Here is a 19,960-nt window from a genome sequence, read left to right on the forward strand (position 1 = left end):
GTGACATGGTTTCTTCATTTATTTATTTGGCTAAATATGATCAACATTATTTTTAGATCCCCTTATAAATTTTATTATCCTTATTAAAAGACTCTGCAATAGATAAAATAATTTTTTTATAATTTTTTAAAATTCTTATAATATTAAATACTAAATTTAATAAATTTATGAAAAGTTTAAGTAATCATAATTATATCATAAGTAAAACCCATAAATATATGAGAAGTTTTACTAGGCATTATTTTAGGAAAGAACTCAAATAAAATAAATATTATATTAAAGATCAAATAAAAGACAGAAAAGAAAAGAAGAAAGAGAAACGCATGAAGACAGTGAGTGAAGAGCATAAACTATAAAGTCTGAAACAAGAATATGTATAGATATCAGCAGTCAAGGAAGAAAAAATAGATAAACATAAGTGATCAAATTTTTTATGGTTGTTAATTGTTCAACGCTCTTCGGATGTTAATTATTGTGCGTTTATTAATCTTGATAATATAGAGGACATATTATTAGTATTGGGGTAAAAAGTGTTTTACTAATTTAATAAGATTGTATAAAAGTTTGAGAAATATTACTTATTTCATGTTTATGAGAAAATACAACTCAAAAATTTAAATTTTATGTCAAAATAAAATTTCAATTTCAATTTCAAATCAACCTTATTTCATGTCGAGAGTCTAATTTTAGGACCGTAAATAAGAAATATTACTTTTTATAGTTAATTTTTGTAAAAAATATAAATAGATAATGACAAAAGATGAGTATTATTTTTAATTGTTTTATAATGTTCATAACTAATATTGTATTAATTTTTTTATATTTAGTTTTTGTAAAAATTGTTAATAGATTATGACAAAAGAAATGAGTAATGTTAGTTATTTTATAACGTTTGATATCATGCAAATTATTATCATGGAAAAAGATATAAATTTTATTTTTTTAAAATACAGGTGCATTAAATAGGGTATAGAGGTCACAAATTAGGATAGAGGGTTAAATTCTTTTTGATGAATAAATCATGTTTTTTGTGATGTCCTAACTTTTATGTGCAATTTAGTTGTACTGTTATTGTATGCCCATAGTATATTCATTTAAAAAAAAATTTAATTCTTTCTATATATGTGCATTACATAGGAAAGCATAGAGGTCACATATTAGGATAAAATGTTAAATTCTTTTGATTTATGAATCATGTTTTTTGTAATGTTATTGCTTTTATGGGAGTTTAGTAAATATTGTTGCATGCTCATATTATACTTGTTTTAAGAAAGTTGTGATTCATTTTTATACAGATGCATTAGATAAAATGGTATGGAGAGCTCAGATTAGGATAGAAGGTTAGTTGGTAGTTATGTTTTGATTGTTTTTTGGTAGGTGTAGGCTTGGTGGGATAGAAGGTTAGTAGGTAGTTATGTTTTGACTGTCTTTGGTAGATTTAGGCTTGGTGAGAGTTTGGGGACATTGTGTCTTTCATAGTATTAGCCTCATACAGGTAATTTCTTGCTTTTGATGCCTGATACCATCACCCCTAACATGATAAAGATTTATAGTCATCTGAATTACCCTCGATTTTGGTAAAAATATAGAATCCTGAGAATAAAAGTAACTCTTCGTAAAAACAAAATGCTTTCAGAATTAGGAAATAAAAATAACGACTAAATTTATCTTTAATTAACTACACTTTTTTTATCTTCAAAATTTTATATTATCTTTTTAGAATTTTGGTATTTAATAAAATATTGTACACACAATAATTTTTTTAATATACGTTTATTCTTACTTAATGTTTGATACACGTTTAACACACGTATCCTAAACTAGTAATTATATAAATTTCAATTGTGAAGTTGCTTTTCAAAGAGATTCTAAAAGATTTATTACTTGAGATTCTAAAAGCGCAAATCATATATTTTGGGTCATACTTAAATGCTTCATGAGTTCTATCGACTTTTTGTTTGATTTGTACGCCACTAAAGATCTTTGGTGTAAGATTTTTTTTGTACGCTACTAAAGATCTTTGGTGTAAGGTTTTTTTAACAGTAGTAACAAAATCAATGAAACAAAGCTAATGAAACATTCTAATTGATTAAAAAAAAATATTTTTTAAAAAAGTAAAATTAAAAAAAGTTTTTCAAAAAGTGGAATAACTAGAAAAACAGAAACAAATAGAGGCTATCAAACCTCCATGCAAAAATAAAAATTAGTGACATCCTCCAAATATGTTTAAAAAAATGTATAAATCCAAATAGTTGAACAATTATTTCTGAAACTCTGAGGAAAAAATATATTGATGCATGAGTTGAAAAATTCACGCAAAAAAACTCTAATAAAAAATCAGATTAACTAGCTGAAAAATTCTTTAAGAAAACATATCCAGCTAGTCAAGAAAAAAACAGTAAATTGTCAAAATCAGACAAACATAGAATACTTTTCTTTCGTGATTTTCTTTATTTCTTAATTACGTTGTTTCTCCTGATATCCTGGCGGTCCCAAGACTTTCGAAACATGTTGTGGCAAATACCACATTCGTATTTATTACTCTTGATATCTGAAGAAGAGGAATGATTATATTCAAAATTATTTCTTCTGTATTTATTATTATTAAGTTTGAGTATGATCACAAGGAGGTGAAGACTCTCAATAAAATTAGTGGCATAAAACAAAAATTTTATACAAACCTTAAGTATATACATATGTACCAAAAAAGATAATTTAATATTTTTTGAAAAAAATTTGTTAGTTAGTTGTTGTTATAATGTAGTATACATAATCATTTTAGTTAATCTAGCATAGTAATATAAACCTAAGAATTAATTCTAGTTAATAATATGTTAGTCATGTTTTTGTAATATATTATCTTGGATTTTGTTGTAAATAATTTATTTATTAATATGATGATTTGTGATATTTAATTCAAAATTTTAAAATATTTCTAATAAAATGTAGATAAATTTTTAATAGAAGTTTCCAGGTGAGCTGCTTGTCCGATCTACAGTATTAGACTAATTTTTTTAATCATTTTCTTACTGTCTTTTATTTCTAGACTACTGGCCTTATGTTGTGTTACACACAGTCCAATTATTAAAAATTCTACGTCATCTATAATTCTATCATTGAATTAAAACCTCTATTTATTTGGTTGATAAATTTTAAGTTAGACATATATTATTATATTTAGATTGATGAAATTTGTATAACAATATTTTAAGTTGTTCAGATCTTTGTGACATTGATAGTCAATTATATTTTTTAAATAATTTAAGTTTTTAATTATTGTGATTTATAATATTTTTTCTTTTATTCTACTAATTAGAAGTGCCATAGTAAGATTATTATAAAAAGTACTTGTGAAATTTTTTTTAAGTGGTCCTATATAAAATGTCAAGTTAATTGAAAACATAAGAAAATAATTTATCATTTTATGCCTATTTCATCTTTTTTATTAAATATTATTAATTTTTTAATACTTAAGTGACTTATAAAAACATCAAAGAATTAACTTGTTATTTTATGTCTATTTTATTTTTTAAATTAAATATTATTATTTTTTTAATAATTAAATGACTTATATAATAATTAATTATGAGTGATATAGTAAAATCACGACTGAAGCAACTGAAGTTGTCCTGTCATAAATGTCTCTTTTAAATTTTTTATTAACTATTTTTAATTTTTTAATACGTAAATAATTTATAAATAATTAATTAGGAGTAATATAGTAAAATCCCGATTGAAGCAAGCATGTCATAAATATTTAATTTACCTTTTTTAATTAAATAATATTAATTTTTAAATACATAAATAACCTATAATAATTAATTAGGAATGATATAGTAAAATCACGGGCGAAGCAGCTGAAGTAGGCATGTCGCCCACAAGCTGTCTGCTTCAGCTGCTTCTTTGCCACTTAAGCCAACCGTGCTATGCACGGCCCAATAGTGATCATTGAAAATTTTACGTTATATATAATCTATCATTTAATTAAAACCTTCATTTGTTTGGTTATAAATTCCTAGTTAGGCATGTATTATTATATTTAGATTAATGAAATTTGTATAAGAATATTTTAAATTGTTAATATGACACTCATATTATTTCGAGAGTCAATCATTTTTTTTTTTATTTTCACATAGTAATTATGAAATATATAATAAAATATTTTAAGTTTGTTAACTCTTCTAATTTAGAATATCTTTTATGTAATTTTCAAATAAAACATGATACTTTATTTGTCCAAACTTTTGTGGCATTGATAATCAATTAAATTTTAAAAATAATTTAAGTTTTTAATTATTGAGATTTATAATAACTTTTTTTCTATTCCAATTTAACTGATATTGATATAATTTCGAGAGTCAAACAAATATTTTATATCCTTTAAATTTTTTAAGTTGTTAATTATTGTGATTAATAATTTTTTCTTACGTATTTTCTGCTATATATAGTAGATTAATTATTTTTTAGATATTTTAAGTTACTAGTTTAGGTGTATGCGCCTTTGCGCGTGTATCTCACTTTAATAAGTTCAAACATTACACTAAATAAGATATTTATTTAAATAATAAATATGAATATAATAATTAAATTTAATATCTTTTAAGTATGTAAAAATGGAGAATTTATTTATTAAGCCTAACTTTTACCAAAGATATTTTTAAAAGTCGATCGACATTCATCTACCACCTGTAAATAATAATAAAATAATACGATAATAGAGATATCAAAATAATACAACTAAATCTAACTTTTACATAAAAAAATTCGTCAAAGCCGACCAACATGTATCTATCAACTGTAAATTGCAACAAAATAATATAATAAAAGTGATATCAAAACAATAGAATTAAACTTAAATTTTACACATAATTTTTTTTAAAGTCAATCGAGATTCATCTATGAACGGTAAACTACCACAAAATAACAAACTAATAGCGATATTACGATATTACAATTAAACCTAACCTTTACCGAGAAAAAAATTCAAAGCTAACCGATATTTATCTAGCATTTGTAAATTAAAATAAAACAATAAGATAATAAAAATATCAAAACAATATAATTAAACTTAACCTTTACACAAGAATTTTTTCAAAGTCAACCAACATTCATCTACGACCTGTAAACTATAAATAAAATAATATAATAGTGATCACAAAGCTTCGATTTTGATCCAACTAATTTTTGTTTGAGCGAATATTTTGACCTAAAGAATGATTTTGAATGAAAACAAAGAAGATATATATATACACACATGTTGAATTCTATTATGCCTACAAAAACAGTGAAGAAGTTGAGGGTTAAAAAATCAAGCATCCACCAATCTAGACATGCAATCGAATCAAGTTAGATGAGCATCAATCATGTTCTCCCAATAGGCAAATCGATTTGTTCTCTAGTTTAACGTACATCTCAATATTTATAAAAGTATAAGTATTTTCTTAATAGAGTCCTATTTTAGGAATATTTTTTTAATTGAATAGTAGAAAGAAAAATATTAATTAATTCTCCTACCATTTATTTCTTTTAATAAAGTACAAAAAAAATTACACATTTAATTGGTTATAAACCTATCCCAATTTTGACTTCTTCTATAATAGGAAATTAGTGCATAAAGCCATAAATGTATATTTCTTTTTTTGATTTTTCCTTCCTCTCTTACCATATATTTTAATACTATTAACTATTAATTTTAATAATAATTTTTTCTATATATTTTGATGTTACCATATATTTTAGGACTCCTTAATTATTAATTTTTATAATAATTCTTATCATAAATTTTATTGTTACCATATATTTTAGGACTTTTTAATTTTTAAAACTTACCATATATTTAAGACTCTTACTATAAAGTATTGTATATATAATTAAATAATATTTTTTTTAAAATAGTAAAATGACAGTTTTATCTAAAACAGATATTTTTAATGAAAGCAAAAAGTTCAATTCACTTTTCTAATAGGCTTCACACTTTTAATATATTATAGATTAAATATTGTAATTTATTATGTATTTTTTTTGAATATATAACAGATTAATTATTTTTTTTTAGATATTTTAAATTATTAACTATTGTAATTTATAATCCTTTTAATGCAATTTTCAAATAATATATGTTACTCTCCTTGTCCAAATTTTTGTGACATTGATAGTCAATTATGTTTTTAAAATAATTTATTTTTTTAATTATTGTAATTTATAATATTTTTTTCTATTCTAATTTAATTAGCACAATGTATAGATGACCATAATAATTAATTAGGGATGATATAGGACAAACATGTCTTAAATGACTTATAATAACTAACTAGAAGTAATATAGCACAATTACTATAAAAAATATATGTTAAAATAATTAAGTAGACTTCACATAAGATATCAAGTTAATTTAATATTAAATATTATCAATTTGTTAATACTTAGATGACTTATAATAATTAATTAGGGATGATATAGTAAAATTATCGTTGAAGTAGCTTAAGCAACATGTAATAAATGTCTCTTTTATTTTATTTGTTAAATATAATTAATATTTTTAATATGTAAATGACTTATAATAATTAATTAGAAATGATATAGTAAAATTATGGAGCAAACACATTAAATGACGGCAAGCAGAGATATCTACGATGTGGTGTGTGCTTCACATGCCACACCGTGACTTATTATATTGAAGAATATATGTGTTGAGATTTATTTCAGTTTGTAATCATATCTTAGAGACTTTTATACTTTGGTATTAAATTTTGTGAGATTTTGTGTCTTACTTTTCACTCTAGCAAGGTTATAGATTACTTATTACAAACTCTGTTGATTTTTTCTTTTACTTTGATTATTAAAAATGACTTAATAATATAATTATTTGTTGACGTGGTTTGGGTAGGTGTCATCATGCTTAGAATTTTTGAATCGTAATAAGTTTTAGAGTGCAATTTGAGTGATATAACTCACGAGGATGTAGAAGTGAAAATTAATTCACAAGTTATATCTAAGAGAAAAATTTTCAAATATCTTAAAATTTTAACTAACATAATGAAAAAGACGACGATGATACTACACATTGTATTAGAGCAGTATGTATGAAATGAAGGCTAACATATGTTGTATTGTGTGGTAAAAACATTTCGCCAAAAATTCAAAAGTAAGTTTTACACAATGATTACTAGACCAACTATGCTATATGACCCAGCGTCAAACATTTGCATGTCCAAAAGAGGAAAGTAGGAAAAATGAGGATGTTAAAATGAATTAAGAGCAGAATTAATTTGAATAAGGTAGGAGCTATCTTTGTGATAGATAAGATGAGGAAAGCTATATTAAGATGATTTAGACATATAAAGATGAAATGAACAGATATCCAGTAAGGAAGTATGAAATGTTGACTATAATGGGTCAGAGGAAAGGTAAAAGTGTAGACTGAGTAAGTATTAGGAAGAATTAATTAGATACAACACGACATACATATGACTTACCAAGGGCAGACTCTAGATATGAAGCTTTGAAGTTCATGTATTAAAGTATAAAAATTAGTAGGTAGTTAAGCATTGTCTAATTTTTCTATTATTATGATATTATTACTTTCCATCAATCTTACTGTTGAATTTATTATTACATGTTATTTCCTTGATTTCAATTATTACAGTGTTCGACTGTTCGTTGTTGATACTTTTTCTTTTTGTTGTAATGGCTTATTTATTGATGCTTTACTTGAGCCGATGAGGGTCTTTCAAAAACAATGTCACAAGGTAAGTAAAAGATCTGTATATACATCACCCTCTCAAAACTCCTCTTGATTTGTTGTTATTTCCGGTGGACTATTTCTAACTTTGGTCACCATTTTGTACTTTTGAGGCTCCCTTCGTCCCATATTACTGAAAAAATATATGTCTAAAATTGCTTGTCAAATTAATAAACCATGAAAAAATTAATTAATTTTTCACCTTATATTAGAATTATTAATATCAATGGACAAAACACATAAATATATAAAGAGAGAAATAATAAAGAGATGGAGGTTAACGTGAATCCGAAAATTAACAGTGGGGGGGACCCGTGTTAGTTTAATTAAAGTTTTTCACTTTGTCCCTTTATTGGGTTTTCTTTTCTCTTTTTTCAACAATCGATTTCAATATTCAATATTCCCCTTATTCTTCTTCCTCCTCCTCCCACTTCTCCCTTTCTCCCTTTCTCCCTTCGATCTCTTTCCCCTTCAAAAATCCAAAATAATCCAAAAAAAAATTACTAACAAAATTCACACACACACATACACTAAGCATCGCCTATCTATTTCTCCATAATATACTTTCTATTTTACGTATTGCAGATCGGAGCTTCGGGTAGATCCGATTCAATATTATTAATTTCTTCTTTTTTATTTGGTAAGCTATTTTTTGTTACAAAAACATGATTTTTTTTTTGGGTGTTTTTATGTGTTTATATTGGATTTTTAAGATTTTATTGGAATTTAAGAAAAATTGAATTCTAGGGTTAGGGGAATATGGGTGTTTATAGTATGTAAACCATCGGGATGTTATAGTGCGATGTATTAAGGGAAAAAGATTGAGTCTTGAGCTATGCGCATTGTATAACTGCTTTGTTATTGTACTCGTGAACGTAAAGTTTTGGTTTTTAGAAACTGTGGCGTGTTTTTCGGGTTCTAGGGTTATTGTTATGGGTAATGGAACAGTCGTTTCCGTTCGATGTGGAAATTAATCTTTGGAGTGCTGTTAGTTTAAAAGAAAATTGTCTGGAGCTGTAACTGCAAAAAGGGTTGTTGGTAGGAATTTGATGGGGTTTCGAATTAGACTTTAGTAATATTATTGCACAGTAAAGTATTATGCTTTCTGTAATTAGAGTATTGTGTTTGTGCTATAACTTGTTTAATAGATGAAGCACCGTTTCTCCTCCTTCACAACAATGGCGGAGCCAGGATTTTCACCAAAGGGGTTCAAAATATGAAGAAATAAACATACGGAGAAACCCAAGGGTGTCAACATCTACTATATATACATAAAATATAACTTTAACCACTTCTGCGAAGAGGGATTGCGGACCCCTTTCGGCGCCTATCTAGCTCCGCTAGTATAATGTGCAAGGCTTTACATGTAAAATCAGGCTTGTGTGGAAATTTCTGTTAGTAGCTTGTTCATGTTCTCACTAGCAAAGGTTTTCATTCCTCGTTCTTTTTCTTGTTATGGGGAAAAGAGACTCGGCTTGTTTATCTTTTCATCAAAGGGCAAACAAGGAAGAAAAGAAATCCAGTGCAAGATAGGGTTAAGTTTTATTGAATATGCGTCTAGTTAAATTCGTCACGTGCTTCAGTGATTCTGTTTTTTTGTTAGTATGCAGTTCTTCACGTGTATGTTCAGACTCAAGTTAAAGATGTATTATATGGTATATACCTAAAAAACCTTTCTTATGTGATGTCAATGATTTTGTGCAATTCACCTGCTTGGAGTTCCTTTGATTTTTGACGCCGTAATTGAAATCTGAGGCCATACTCCATACAACATTGTATTGTATTAAGCTGGTTAGTAGGGAAGCTAATCATCTAGGTGAGAGCAGTTCAACCACTTTTACTTGATACTTACTGGATTTTAGGAATTAATATGTAATTTAAGGGATAAGCCCGTCTTCACGTTTTCCCCCAAAGGTAAAGCAAGGATAGTTAAGCTTAGGAAGGGTATGAATTATGTAGCAAGAGGTAGTGAGGATTAACACATGCTTTTCCCATTCATGTGCATGTGGTGATGATAGTGTATCATCTTGTTCCATTGCCTGAAATAAACTCTGTTATATGTAGATCAGGAATTATCTTAAAAAAAATTCCAAAGCAAAATTGAGTATGCAAAATGCTTCCCAAATTGATTAGGAAAAAAAATTGCTACTTTCCAAGTACTATTCGAAAAGAACTTTTCAGTATAAGCAGATTCTCAAAGTTTAGCCAAACATGCCATATCTGCTGTTGTTGCCACTTTCCCAAATCTGATTGATTGGGTCATCGGCTGACTCTTAATCATATGTACACTTTTTTCGATGCAGTAGAAATCTTTTATCTGAAGTTTCTGGTGTAACGTTTCATTTTGAAAATATTTTGGTTATCAGTTCTACACTTCTATTAGTTTGATGACTTGTTGTTAATGGAAAGAGGTGCTGTTGCAAATATTTTCCAGATTCTAGTTTGTGAAGCTATTTGGATGACCGTAGATCAATATTTGGATAATGACTTCAAATATGTTGGCAGGGGAAAGAAGGTAAGAAGAGATCCTTTTTTACGCAATCATTTTTTAGTTTTCCATAATGCTCCTTATGTTGCTTTATTTGAGCTTCTTTCTCAATTCCTCATTAAGTACATGCTTCCCTCTATTATTTTCTTTTATTTTTTTTTTTGAAAAAAACCATTATAAGTCCAAACTTTACATTTTTTATCTTATTTCCTCTGGTCCTCTTCGTCAATTATGCTGATTATGGACAAAATTAGACTATCAAAAGCATTACCTAATATTCCTTTATATGACACTCTTTCATTTTGCGACGTTTCAAGATGATTGATAGTATCCCACTTTCTTACAACTTTGTATTCATTAAAATTCTTAAATGTGATATAATGTTTAGGATCAAACAGCTTTTCGACGATCACTTTTAAGATTCTCTTACACAAGCACAATCTTATATATTAGTGAAATCGGCATCTTAACTTTTGTCCTTGTCAAATACCATCAAATAAATGGAATGATGGAGTAGTTCAATTTCTGAAGTGGTTTATATATTAGAAATATGTCAGTTCAAGGGCCAAATATTGTGAAGAAAGTTCCTTATGTTAACATGTTTAATGTTGTGGACGGGTAGCATTAGGTTTTTGATGAAATATTGAAAATATTAAGTCTGAAATGAAAAGGAATGTAGACCAACCAATTTGAAGAGGATCTCATGTTCTCCTTTTTGTGATCCGAATTTCTCTATTAAGTTTTAGGATCAAAAAATCATAATTCTCTTTTACATAGATTTCCTTGCACAAGATTGTCTCTCCAATATTTTTTTTAGAGTGGTGTTTGTTAAAATTCCAAAGAATCTATATGTTGTTAGGCATACTATGATGCCCTTGTGGATTTCTTTATTAGGTCCAAGTGGGAACTAAAAATGAGCTCCAATGCGACATTTTCAGTGTATTGAACAATTGATGTATAAATTGCTCAAAAGGGTGATGCTTCATTGATGCACCACTAAAGCTTAGGAGTATATTGTAGAGCCCTTTTTTTGGGATCGAGGAAGGGGTTTTCTTAAGTTCTTGCTTTGATTTCTACGGCAAATTAATTGTTTGGCATTTCTTATAGTTTATGGTGTTATTAAGTTGCTAAGCTATTATTAGATTGTGTTACATACGTTGAAGTACGTATGATGACATTGTTTTACTAGTGTGGTTGTTTCGTCTCTTTTAAATTATCCTTTAATTCCATTATTATAGGTGGGTTTCTGCGAGAAGAGGTGGCATGACTGTCCTTGGAAAAGTGGCTGTCCCAAAACCATTGAACTTACCCAGTCAGCGGTATGAAATATTGACTGATTTAAACTTTTGGTTTTCTGATCTCATTATAGGTGTTTCTAAAGTTGTATGTACTTAAATCTTTTGAAGGTTAGAGAATCATGGTTTGGACCCAAATGTTGAAATTGTTCCCAAGTGAGTACCTGTGTTCTTTTCTAATTATTTTTTTAGCCCCTTCGTATATTGGTGTCTGTCTGCCCATGGCATTGGCACTTCTGTGTGATATTTATTTGGGTTTGCCTGTGCGGAGAGCTGTGTGGTATTTCCGTTTGTCTTGTTTCTCTGTTGATTTGATCCAGGCCCCTCTCTCCTCTTTTGAAATAGGGGTACATTGAGCTGGGGTAGCCGTACATCTTCCTCTACCTCAAATCCGTGGGGATCCTCAACACACTCTCCAAATGCTGATGGTGGAGCGAGCTCACCAAGTCATCTTAGATCTCGCCCTTCATCTGGTGGGAGTGGCACTCGACCTTCAACTGCTGGTAGTGATAGAACACAAGAACCTACCACTAGTGCATGGGGTACCAGTTCTAGGCCTTCATCAGCTTCTGGGCCATTATCATCAAGCAAAGTACCATCAACATTGGCGCGCCCACGCAGTGCAGAGACAAGACCAGGCAGCTCCCAGCTTTCACGCTTTGCTGAGCCTGTTTCTGAACATCCAGTAGCATGGGGAGCAACAGCTACTGCAGAGCGTTTGGTACGTAGTTTGTTGCTATGTGATGTTCCCTTTGTGATGAATATCTCTTAGGTATTCTTTTGCCAAAGAACTTTTATGGGCATATAAAATATTGTATAAAATGCACTATGCCAGTTCAACAGGCGTAATTACAAGAAGTGCAAACCAGCTATTGTGTCTAAATATCATCTACATCTGATCAAAAGCTAGATTTCTCCAAAAAGCAATCAACATAAGGCATCTAAGTTTAAGGCCCTGTATGTTTCTTCTATTGCCTTAAAAATTTCTGCTATTTCTTTTTACCCAAACAGACCACCAGATAACTTGAGTAACAGTGTTCTAGGTCCTTTGAGCTTTCCTGCACAGATCCTCCCTAGTCCAACGCTTCCAACATTTCTGTAACGGACTTTGGCATGGTCCAAGGGATACCATTTATTTACAAAAACAAATTCCATCACTGACTTGTAACCTTGCAATTCAAAAAAGGTGGGTCATGTCTTCAGATTGTTCTCCACATAATGGACATCCGTGGCACAAATGAAACCCTTAATAGTTTGTGTGAGACATGCCTTGTTAGTCGTTATCCAGGAGAAGCAAGAGACCTTTAAAGGTGCCATGATATCATTTTCCAAGGCAGTAACTCAATGTTGTTACTAAAATCCAGAATACTATAACAACTTTTAATTGAATAATACCCTTGCAATGACCCTTTGAACCGGTAGAGGCTGTTTTGTTGTGGTCCAAAACAATGTCATGCAGCATTTGAAGCAAAATACATAACCTCTCCAGTTCCCAGTCACTTATATTCCTTCTAAAACTCAAATTTCAGCCTTGCGATGTACAAAAGTCTGCAACTGTCCCAGTGTGGCTGTATTTTGTTCTGTTTTTAAGGGACAGAATCAGGGAGTGAGTTTTCCTTTTGTCATGGGAAGGTCTACAAGAAAATCCCGTGCTCGTGTAAGAGTAGTAGTTTTAAGAAGAGCTCATTCTGTAATTGTACAGATTTTTTGATGAAATAGTTTTATAAAATGCATCAAGAAGATGCAAGTGTACATGATGGGAAAAGAAGAACCATACAATGCTAGTTCTATTAGAGAAGGCTACTTCAAATATAAGGAGCTGATAAAGTCCAAAAAGGATTTATGAGAATGACAAGGACAAGGACAGGATTACTCCAACTAAAAAGAAGTGCTATAAATTGCCTTAACATTGAAATTTGAAATATGGAGTTGATATGCCTTCAAAACACCTAATATTCTTCTCTGTCCGCACATACCAAAATATACAACCAGGTTCACCCTCCATATCTTACTTATAGGACTGTTAACTTCCCATAAGCTCCAGCTGACCACTGTATCCTTGATACTCTCAGGCATAACCCAGGTAATACCAAATGCTGAAATGAACATACTCAAGATTTCTGATGCTGTCATGCAAAGCAATGCAATAATGTCTGTTGGTTTCATTGGCTCGTGTACAGATTTATCGATGTTCTCATATGTCTTCTATTTTATTCCTCTGTATTCTGCTGCATTATAGAATGCAATTTTTAGATAAAACGAGGTTTCTCCTTGAGAAATGAGAATTATTCTTGTGGATTTTTAAATGCCTGAAAAATTGGCTCTAAGTTTATTTCTTAGCAATGAGGCATTATCTGGGTTGGGAATGAAATGATCTTTTTTCCTAGGATTTCTCTTTACACTTTCTGCTCCTTAAAGGTGTATCTCCCCCTTTCTGTTCCTATCTCGCTTCCTCCACCCCTCTTCTCTCTCTCTTCTTTCCCAGAAAAAAAAATCGTGTCACTGTGCTGATTGGCGAGCTTAATTGTATATACAGGGAGTACTCTCATCCAAGAATGAAGGCTTTTCTCTGACTTCTGGGGATTTTCCAACTCTTGGGTCAGATAGAGATGCTTCTGGGAAAACTACTGAATCACAAGGTGACTGCTGGTGCCTTAAGATATACGGCATGATGTTTTTTATTGGTCTACTGCATTAGTTTTTTTATTATCTTAGGGGTGTAAATACTTTCTGCTCGATCCATATATCGTTGTTATGCTATGCTTGTGAATCATCTTTTTGTTCCTTAAAATGAAATGTACTTCCACAGTAGATTTTGTCATTTCATGTTTATTGGTTTCTTTGGCAATTTGTGTACTTGGAGTCTAAAAACTTATGATTTAACTAGCAATTATCAAGAACGGGACACGTTCGATTTAAATCTTCAAAATTTTCCTTTCTAGGGATGCCCTAAAGTGTAGTTAAACATTATAATTCTTTCCTTTGTTCAATCTCCTCACCCCCTTCAACAACATCTACAACTCAATCCCAAGAGTCCCTTCTTCCCTAAACCCCAAAATTAGGAAAAGGATGAAATGAAAAATATTGGATCAGTGTTTATCCTGCTGCTGGAATGAAACTGCCTGATTGTTCTGTTGGCTTTGCTCTCTTAACTAATTGCTTGGTCATGTTCTTTTGATAGATCATGGTTCTAGTAGCCGTCCTAGCTCAGCTTCTGGAAAAGTAGCACAGCCCCTAGAGAAGACAAGTGCATCTCACTCAGGTTTGTGTATTTTGACTGAAACTCTGTCAAGTGATTCTTCTCTGGTACTCTTTTCAGTTGCAACAGAGTATTCTTGAAATATTCTTTCTAATGATGGTCGGTTAATTCTACGAGTTGCAGATGTGAAGGGCGGGGCATTTGATGCATGGAAAAAAGATGGTCAAAGTGCTGAGGATCCTCCGCAGCATGGTATGGAGAAATGGCAAGGGGATCCCCATCAGTATCACGGTCCTAATGTTCCACCACAGCATTTTGATGCATGGCGTGGTCCTCCTATGAATCCTCCAGCTGCTCTTTGGTATAGAGGACCACCTGGGGGGCCACCTTATGGAGCTCCAGTTCCTCCCGGTGGTTTTCCAATTGAGCCATTCCCCTACTTTCCACCCCAGATGCCGCCTCCTGCTATGGCAAATTCACAACCAGGTCCTCCTCCAGGTCCTGGGTCCAGAGGGCATCATCCTAGAGGTGGAGATATATATAGACCCCAGATTGCTGATGCTTATATTCGTCCAAATATGCCATTTAGACCTGGTTTTTACTCTGGTCCAGTGGCCTTTGAGGGCTATTATGGACCGCCAATGGGTTATTGCAATTCCAATGAACGGGAAATTCCTCTTATGGGCATGCCTCCTGGTCCCCCAGTCTATAATAGATATTCAGGCCCAAATACTCCTGATCCAAGCAATACTCATGCCAGGATTGGCAGTCACGGTGTTCATACCAAATCAATGCCAGAGGCACTAGAATCAACTCATCCCGATGATGCTAAAGGACCATATAAGGTTCTTTTAAAGCATGATGCAAGAGAGGAAGGAGAGACTTGGGAACATGCTGCGCCCATCAATGGCCCATATCATGATAGAAGCTCTCAGAGATCATTGCAGAGACATGAGCGGGGAGGTGAGTATGGTGGTGAGAAAGAATTGTATTCAAGGAGAACAACAGGGTATCCGCGCAACTATGGTGATCGAGGAGGTGATTTTTCAGATGCCACAAATACGAACTCACTTGAAGGCATAGATACTATGAAGGTAGCTGATGGCAGTTGGACGAAGAAATCAGGGTATGTGGAATCCTCTGGTGGAGTGCCGCCACCTTCCATGGCTCCTGAAAAGGTTTCAGCTCCTGCAGTGACTGCCAAAGATTCTTCCTTGATGCAGAAGATTGAAGGTCTAAATGCAAAAGTGAGAGCATCTGATGGACGTTATGAAGCGCCTTATGTTTCATCAGAAGAAGATATGAATAAGTCAGAACTGAATTCTATGGTTACCAATTCAGTAAATGAAGCTAAAGGCGGTCTAGTGCCATTAGAAAGAACACATACTTCTGGAACCACGGGGAGCAAGGGTGGCCATTCAATAGCTGCCATGTCAAGGTGGCTGTTTATGTTGTGTGTGGTACTTCATATATCTGCTTTTCCCTTTACTAAAACATCTTTCTTGCAGGAGGCCGTATCACGGTGCGCCAACCAGAAATGATCATCTTGGTAAACCCAAATTTGATAGACATGATGATGGTTGGAGGAAAAAGTCCATTGCAGCTGATTCATCTGCTGCGGCTTCTGGAACATTCGTAGAACCTGCTTCTAATGTTCATGCATGTGAGTCAGGTCCTGAAGTTGAGGCTGTTGAGCAAGCTTTAACTGATATAAGCGTGAGTGGTGAAAAAGAATCCTTGTCAGAATTGCATGATTCGGCAGATACCCAGGCTCAGGTATTATTTTTACTTTTACTCAACTTTAGTTGTTTATTCCCTTTTATCTAATGTATATATATGTTATTTGTTCTCAATTAGCGCGCAAAGATGAAAGAGTTAGCCAGGCAGCGTGCCTTACAGCTGCAGAAAGAAGAGGAAGAACGAATTAAACAACAGAGAGCCAAAGCTCTTGCTAAATTAGAGGAATTGAATCGCCGTATGCAGGCAGGTGATGCTTTGGGTCAGAAGGCTGAAAAGGATTTGCCCGCTGATATTACCAAGCAAGATCTACAAGGCTCCTCGCCCCCTGAAACAGTGTTGTCTACTGTCATGCCTCAACCACACAATGCAACTTTAGCAGCAAACGGTAACGTTATTGATGCCAGTGAGCACATTCTCGACAAAGACAGTGAGCATATTAATCCACCTGTTGTGTTGGAATTCGGCACATCTATTATGGTCCAGTCAGAAATAGCCATCCCACAACCCCAGGCCTTTCTATCGAAGCAAGAGGCCAATAAGGTTTCTGCTGCTCGTGGAAAAGATATTTGTCAGTCAAGTGATGGGGGTGTCATCAAGCCTAAGCGTAGTAGCTACAAGCAAAGGCCGAATATGATACCTAAGAATATGAATGAAAAGTCAGTTCCTGTTAGCGCTACTGAGGTATCTAGGGGTCCTAATGATGTTATTGTTAATAATATTCCATCAACTGAGGTTCATGAAGTTAGCTTAAATGCTGAATCAGACATGGTCAATAATGCCAAGTTTGCGGTCGAGTCTTCCTCGCAGCCGAGAAGGAAAGGTAATAGGACCAACAAGAACAAGCAGAAGCTTGATGCTGTGCTGCCGCCCCCTGCCTCTCCATCACCAGCTCATAATGTTAGTAATCCTGCTAAAGTTCGTAATCAACAGGAGAAGTTGAATTCTTCTCAGTTGGTTCTGGATGTGAGCTCAGTTCAGGCAGGAAGTGGTGATAATGTTGTGCAACCTTCTGAGCAGAGTTCCCCTTTGCCTAGCGAAGAAGGTCATGGTCGAGTCATTAACCACTGGAAACCTCAGCACCCTCGCAGGACGCAAAGAAATCAGCAGTCTAATATGCATAATGATAAGTTTCAGGGAGGGGATGCAGTTGTTTGGGCACCTGTACGGTCTCAAAGCAAAACTGAAGATGCTGGTGAAGCAAGTCAGAAAATTGGATCTAATTCAATTGGTCCACTGAAGAGTGATAACATGGTGCAGAGTAATTCAAAAAGCAAGAGAGCTGAAATGGAGAGATACGTTCCTAAACCAGTGGCCAAAGAGCTTGCCCAGCATGGTAGTAATCAACAGCCACTGTTGTTGTCAGGCAATTCTTCTGGTCCAGATGGAACAAGTGGCAGGCCAGAATCTAGGCCTGAAAACTCTGGGTGTTCCGCACCTACTGGATCTGCAACTGAGAGTTTGTCCATAGAGTCCAGGGATGGGGATGGAAAACATAATAACAATAAGCAAGGAAAAGCGCATGGCGTGTGGAGGCAAAGGGGTTCAACTGAATTGGCATTGGACCCCAGCAAGGATGAATACAAGTCTTTGGATCACACTCGATCTTTGAAGCCTGATGGAGAGTCTATGAGATATGAGTCCAAGTGTTCCGGTGAGTTCGATGTATCAGATGGTTGGAACATGCCAGGTGATTTTGAAGGTCAACGTACCACCATTCCTGTTGTACCAGATGAGGGAACGACAGGTAAAGGAAAACGGTACCCTTCTAAGGGCCATAGAAGCACAGGAAATTCTGGGTATGAACACAAAAACAGCAGTGTGGGGCCTCAGCAAAATCACAGTCTGTCAGGAGCCACTGAAACCAACCTGATGGACAGAAGAGTTCCTGCAAAGGAAAACCGTGGTGTGGGCAATCGTACTCCACCACCACATTGGCAGCCAAAGTCGCACACTGGAGCGCAAAATAGTACTATGGAAGGCGATCGGGTCAATAGGAGGGATTATCATCACAATAAAGTTGGTATTCCTCCAAGCAGTGAGAAGGAGAGCTGGGATATGGGCGCAGGTCAAGCAGATTCATTTTCATCTGAAGATAAAATTGTTCCAGAGGTGCCAAATGTTCGAAATCTGGATCCAAGAAGAGAGAGAAAGCCTGCTTCATTTAGGGGACGCCCCTACTCCCCTAACCAGGGTCCTGTTGTCAAAGCTGAATTAGCTCCTGATAATGCTGAGGCTGTACAAGAGAGGAGCAACTCAGGTTTGAGGAGGAATGTAAACCAGAATAATCGTTCTGCTCGGACCCAAGAATCTCATGGAGATTCATTCTCGGTGAAAGATAATCGGCAGCACAGCACCTCCAGTGGTCGAGAAAGGTGGAGGAACAACAATCATTATGAGTACCAGCCAGTTGGGCAATACAATAATAGCAAACCAGGTAATTTTGAAGGGCCAGCTGATGGTTCTCAGAATGTTGATCAAAAGAGATACAGAGAGAGGGGGGGTCAGGTTCAGTCAAAGCGGGGAGGTGGAAATTTCCATGGCAGGCAAGGTGGATCTGGCCGAGTAAATGTCAATTATGATTGATGGGGAGGGCTAAATGTGATTTAGGTCTTTTAGCTTGTGATGAACCGCAACCTTACCAGATGGACTCCGACTCTCTTCTTAGTTTGGCTAGACATCTGGTAGTGCAGTTTTAGGTGATAGCTTTTGTCGTGGTAGAAGAGAACTTGTTGGCCAATGTCACACGGGTGAGCTGGACTACGGCCAGGTGTGGCCACATGGTTTTGGGAAAGAGTAATGTGTCTGGTGCAACTGTAAGTGCGACGTTATGAGAGGTGTAATTAATTTGCAGAACATTAATATTGTTGCCCATTTTCTCCCCAGAGGAATGAATGTCTATGCATGTGGAGCATTGTAAGTTGCTATTATATTTTTGTATTATCAGAATCTAGAGGTGTAGCTTTTTCTCTTGGTCGAAAGAATGATGACCAAAGCGAAGCTGGTTTTGCGCCCCCTACCCCCTATTATTTTATTTTGCTGGCGTAAATACCTTTGAATCCAATACGCCATGATGTTTAAAATAATACAACAGACAGTGAAATGAATTGCTGTAATTTCCACAAAGCAAAAAAAAAAAAAAAAAAAAAAAGGAAGAAGACGTGAATGGGTTTCATTTCCTCTTAACCAACTCTTAATCAATTTCATTACTGTTTTGAGGAAATTTCGGAAATAGGTGCCCTTTGAGATCTAATTATTAATTATAGAGACGGTATGGCTAATTGTCAAACGTAGCAATTGACTGTTGTATCAATTCGCTCTGCATCGATTTGCTCTTCTCATAGCCTGTAGCTATAGAGCTAAGTGATACAACTTCAAGCGAACATATATAGTGTGAATTGAATTTTAGCGAACATGTATAGTGAAACAAATAAAATTCATCGAGTGAAACGAATTTTAGCGAACATATATAGTGAAACAAATAAAATTCGAACTGTCGG

At 33.4% G+C, this 19,960-nt stretch overlaps 1 protein-coding gene across 1 annotated transcript; it reads left to right on the forward strand.

The window, feature by feature from the left end:
• The first annotated feature begins 8,097 nt into the window (after positions 1-8,097).
• On the forward strand, positions 8,098-19,460 carry LOC107862550 (protein MODIFIER OF SNC1 1). Its single transcript, XM_016708164.2, has 10 exons — positions 8,098-8,381; positions 10,176-10,256; positions 11,468-11,548; positions 11,636-11,680; positions 11,870-12,245; positions 14,061-14,163; positions 14,706-14,786; positions 14,907-16,161; positions 16,232-16,499; positions 16,581-19,460. The coding sequence occupies exons 2-10, from the start codon at positions 10,225-10,227 to the stop codon at positions 19,044-19,046; spliced, it is 4,707 nt and encodes a 1,568-aa protein (XP_016563650.1). The 5' UTR covers positions 8,098-8,381; positions 10,176-10,224; the 3' UTR covers positions 19,047-19,460.
• Positions 19,461-19,960: the final 500 nt, after the last annotated feature.

The sequence above is a fragment of the Capsicum annuum genome, chromosome 3 (genome assembly GCF_002878395.1).
Source record: "Capsicum annuum cultivar UCD-10X-F1 chromosome 3, UCD10Xv1.1, whole genome shotgun sequence".
NCBI classification, from domain to species: Eukaryota; Viridiplantae; Streptophyta; class Magnoliopsida; order Solanales; family Solanaceae; genus Capsicum; species Capsicum annuum.

Excerpts from the sequence above, each read along its gene's own strand:
- LOC107862550 (XM_016708164.2), top strand. The coding sequence starts at position 10,225 with ATGACTTCAAATATGTTGGCAGGGGAAAGAAG. Across the intron at positions 14,164-14,705 it reads GAAAACTACTGAATCACAAG|ATCATGGTTCTAGTAGCCGT; the intron begins GTGACTGCTGGT and ends TTCTTTTGATAG. Across the intron at positions 16,162-16,231 it reads TCAATAGCTGCCATGTCAAG|GAGGCCGTATCACGGTGCGC; the intron begins GTGGCTGTTTAT and ends TCTTTCTTGCAG.